At 42.5% G+C, this 5,000-nt stretch overlaps 1 protein-coding gene across 1 annotated transcript in view; it reads left to right on the top strand.

The window, feature by feature from the left end:
• The window catches only part of LOC125046842, a 56,732-nt gene that overhangs the window by 19,203 nt on the left and 32,529 nt on the right, over positions 1–5,000 (top strand). The window contains exons 12-17 of the mRNA XM_047644831.1: positions 264–414; positions 659–745; positions 1,130–1,262; positions 2,298–2,467; positions 2,908–3,312; positions 3,930–4,848. Of these exons, the coding sequence (XP_047500787.1) occupies positions 264–414; positions 659–745; positions 1,130–1,262; positions 2,298–2,467; positions 2,908–3,312; positions 3,930–4,848 (1,865 nt within the window). The remainder of the gene's footprint in view (positions 1–263; positions 415–658; positions 746–1,129; positions 1,263–2,297; positions 2,468–2,907; positions 3,313–3,929; positions 4,849–5,000) is intronic.

Genomic DNA, 5,000 nt, shown 5'->3' with positions numbered 1-5,000 from the left:
GTGTGGTCTGTGGTGCGGAGAAACGCTGCGAGCTGATTTTGGAAAGGAGAACATTGTTATTCTTTCTTGATGGGTGGATAAGTAGGGTATTTTTGTCTCGAGATGTAGTTTGAAAACAAAAAACCGCAAGATATATAATATACATTTGTATATATTATATATATTGTATATGTAATAAGCTTACTTTTGCATGCGTTTGTGAAGAAACTTTCCACAGCACCCCCCTCCTCCCCCCTCGTAACACGCAGTCCCTCGCATTCCAGGCCCTTCCTCGCGTACGTCGAGGAGAAGGTTGGCGACACCTGCGGCTACGGCGAGACGAGGGACCGGCAGCTGGAGGTGAAGCTGGTGCTCCGGGCGCTGGGCAACGCCGGCCTGCTCCCGTTCGAGGCTTTCCCGGAGAAGTGCTACGTGGTGGGTTCTTGGTGGGCTCCTCGCTACGGCCCACTCTGAACGTTGTTCATGAATCATTTAGATATTTACAATTCCGTAATAATGTAAACCTGTACAGAACAAGTCTCGAATAACTTAACATTACCCATTGCCGCATCGATTTCTAGGGAAAAAAATATTATAGTACGTACAAAGAATTACACCTGGCGTAGACATACCCTGATCCCTCTCACGAAATCACACGCTTGTCCTCCAACCCTTACAGAACAGAGCACTGCCATCCGACGTCCGCACGGCCGCTCTGCAAAGCTACCGCCGGCTGGGATGCGTCCGCACGGACAGTCCGTGGCAGGTAGGCCTACATGCTCTCCGTTTTCAGTGCATACGTACCATTCACATGAGGAGAGCAATCTTTGAGGAGAATAGTGATGGTACAATTGCTTCAAGAAGTTCTTATCCCCGCCCCCTGCGTTAAGCTTAATTACCTGTAACTAAACGGGCATAAATCCTGTAACAACAAACGTGGATGGCGGATTTGCATGCCAGACGTTATGATAACATGTGGTGTAATGTACTACACGGAGGGGGATGATTAAACAATACCAGAACACAGGGTATGAAGGAACCTTTTGAAGCAGCTGTATGGCCGGTCATGCTAACGATTACTAGTGGAAATAGCGGACACACGCTTTTATAAGAATCAATTATGAATGCTGCACGACAATCTGCTTTACAGATTTTAGAAGATGAATATGACAACGTCGAGGTGCGAATAAAAGCCTACCTTGCACTGGTTCCCTGCGCCTCTGAAACCCCCGGATTCTTCAGGAGGATTGAGAAGATTTTGGACAGGGAGACCGTGCATCAAGGTCAGTTGGTTCATATTTTTTTCACAGTGAATAGAAAAGTTTAGTAAAGAACTGTGTATATAAGACACACACACACACACACACACACACACACACACACACACACACACACACACATATATATATATATATGAATATACATATATATACATATATACATACACACACACATATATGTATATACATACAGACATGCATACATACATACATACTTGCATATATATATATATATATATATGTGTGTGTGTGTGTGTGTGTGTGTGTGTGTGTGTGTGTGTATTTATGTATGTCCGCAGACACACACGCACGCACGCACACACACACACACACACACACACACACACACACACACACACACACACACACACACACACACACACACACACACACACACACACACACACACACACACACACACACACATATATATATATATATGAATATACATATATATACATATATACATACACACACACATATATGTATATACATACAGACATGCATACATACATACATACTTGCATATATATATATATATATATATGTGTGTGTGTGTGTGTGTGTGTGTGTGTGTGTGTGTGTATTTATGTATGTCCGCAGACACACACGCACGCACGCACACACACACACACACACACACACACACACACACACACACACACACACACACACACACACACATACACATACACACACACACACACACACACACTCAGACACACACACAGATGTGTGTGAACATATATGAAAAGTAAAACAGCTACAATATGGAAATTGAAATAAAGCGTAACGTTTCGGACACTTCTGGAATTCCTCATCAGACGAGTAATTGACCATTTCGGTAAATTATTCGTCTGATGAGGTACCCGGGAAGAGTTCGAAACGTTACAATTTGACTTCATTTCTAATTGTGGCTGTTTTCCTTTTCACCTTTGTATACCCGTTACTGTCTTTGTATCCATGCATATAGGCGTATATGTATGAGTTCGAGTTCACGTATGCTAACCTTTACCTCATAAATATCTTCCCTTGCAGTTGGCTCCTTCCTTTGGACTCACGTTCGGAACCTGGCGGAGGAGCCCGGCGTCAGCGAGTACGACCAGGAGCTGGCTAAGCTGGCGTCCCATCCTACACTCAATTCCAAGTTCAACACGAATCCCCTTCGATCCTCACGCAATTACCGTTATTCCCACTTCAGTGAAATAGTATGTGATGGGTCCACTAATATCTAACGTTCATGAATGGAGGATATGAATATGAATGGAGGGTTGAATTGGTGTTTATAATATTTAATAGGGCTTGAAAGTGTTGGTTATGATTCAGTGTTTATATCATAGTTTATCTGTATATGTATTTGTTAAGGGATCTATTAAGAGTTAGCTAAGGGAGGTATACGTGTCTAAAGGAGGTCTCAGACCAATTGTCGGACAATATGTTTATCAAATGTTTTGTTAATTTACACTACATCTCAAGCATGAACAGCGATATATTCACGTCAACGCACTCTATCTCATGGTTGCAATGCAGATACAGATACAAGCCTAAAATAACAAAATATTTAATGAACGCAATTGGACGTTCATACCCTCTAATAATCTAAATAACCTCACATCGGCTGCCTCACAAAGGACTTCCTCTCTCCCAGCTGAATGGCGGCGGGAGCATGGACAGCAACGTGATCTTCTCGGATTCGTTCGTCCCGCGCCATGCCTCTGTCAACCTCACCGTTGACATCCTGCAGAATTCTTTCAATGTTTTGGAGATCGGAGGCGACTTCGTTGCCCTTGAGGAATACGTGGATAGGATTTTGGGCCGAGAGGCTTCCAAGGACCAGATCGAGAAGGATAAGATCCTGAAGCTGCAGAGGCTCTATGACGAGGCGAGGACAGTGAACGAGCTGACGGGGCTCGACGACCACGAGCCCAGGGCCTCCGTCTTCTTCAGGGTCTTTGGCCACGAGGTCGCCTACTTCGACAACGTCCTCAAAATCAACCCCTTGGAGACGCTCCAGCAGCTCGTCAGTGAGTTTTCGGTGCCCAAATCATTTCAGGTGAGGAGAAGAGATATTACTTTCTTATTTGGAAAAAAACAGCATACATACATGCATATATATACATATATATATGTATGTATGTATGTATATATACATGTATATATATATATATATTATATGATATATATATATATATGTATATATATATATGCATGTATATATACATGTATATATATATATATATATATTATATATTATATACATATATTTTATATATATATATATATATATATATATATATATATATATATAAAACACACACACACACACACACACACACACACACACACACACACACACACACACACACACACACACATACACATACACATACACATACACACACACACACACACACACACACACACACACACACATATATATATATATATATATATATATTTATATATATACATATATAATGATATATATACAGATGTATATATATATATTTATATATACATATATTGATATATATATATATATATATATATATATATATATATATATATATATATATATGAATGAGCGTTTCACAACAAGTGTGTGAGGTATATATGCATTCAAGGAGAAACCCAGCAAGTTAGTTTGATCATGCCATGCGTATCTTCCAGGTGCTCAACCAGGAGTGCGTCAGCCCAACACTCCTTGGCTTTCCCCTGCGACTCAAAGTCAACGCGACCGGCTCTCTCGTCTTGACCCGTGACGGAACCTTCGAGATGAGTGACCACGGCGTGATGTTAGAAGGGCACCTGAACCCATCTGCTGTCGTGGCCGTGGAAGAGACCCTGACTATAGATGGCTTCGGGATTCTCAGCGGCATCAGAAGACGAACCACGCAGACCTCCCACATGCAACTTGGCCTGAAGGTGGAGGTGGTAAATGGCGAGCTTGTGGACGTGCAGCTTAACGTGCCAGAGGAGGAAATTGCCAAAGTCAGTTCTTCTGTTCAGGTGGGGCTCTATGATAACGTCCAGCTCGGCTGGAATGTGCTGCAGCAGCCGGAGGAAGCAGATGGTGAAGGACAGTGCACACCAGAGAATTTCAATAAAGTCGTTGGTCTCAAATTCTGTGCAAACAGGGGTCTGGAGATCACTCGAACTGACACTTTTGACCACTATAAATTCAGCTTTGAGAACAGGGATGGGAAAGCTAAAGTCCTCTTTGATACACCCGGTTCGTCGGTGGATCGACAGTTCAGTATAGAGGTGAACACTAACCCTGAAAACTTTGGCGGTTCCCTTGTGTACCCTGGGAAGCGCTACGACTTAAAAGGGGAAGCTGTGAGCACGCAGCGCAAGAAGAGGTTTAAAATTCAATATCTCGAAGACTCGGACACGAAAGGGGAATTAGACTTGCTCGTCAACAGGAGGGATGAAGGATTTAAGGTTTCCTACACGTCAGGAGTCAAGATGAAGTTAAAGGGCATCGGAGACTTCAGCCTGAGTGGGAAGCTGGCCGTTGGTGACGATGCCCTTTCAGTGGAAGGGACCCTTATATCCAGTCTACAGTATGAACCGATAGCTTTCAAAGGTAAGGGATAATGGTATCTGGATAGGAAAGAACTTATGCATAAGCATTTGAAGTTTTATAAGACTAGTTTGTAAAATGGTAGTACTGGATGCATTAGGGTCATCTTTTAAATCATACTGTCTAGTTTAGCAACTGATGTACTGTAAACCTTG

This window comes from Penaeus chinensis, chromosome 39 (genome assembly GCF_019202785.1).
Source record: "Penaeus chinensis breed Huanghai No. 1 chromosome 39, ASM1920278v2, whole genome shotgun sequence".
Taxonomy (NCBI): Eukaryota; Metazoa; Arthropoda; class Malacostraca; order Decapoda; family Penaeidae; genus Penaeus; species Penaeus chinensis.
This window is presented reverse-complemented; position numbering and strand designations above follow the sequence as displayed.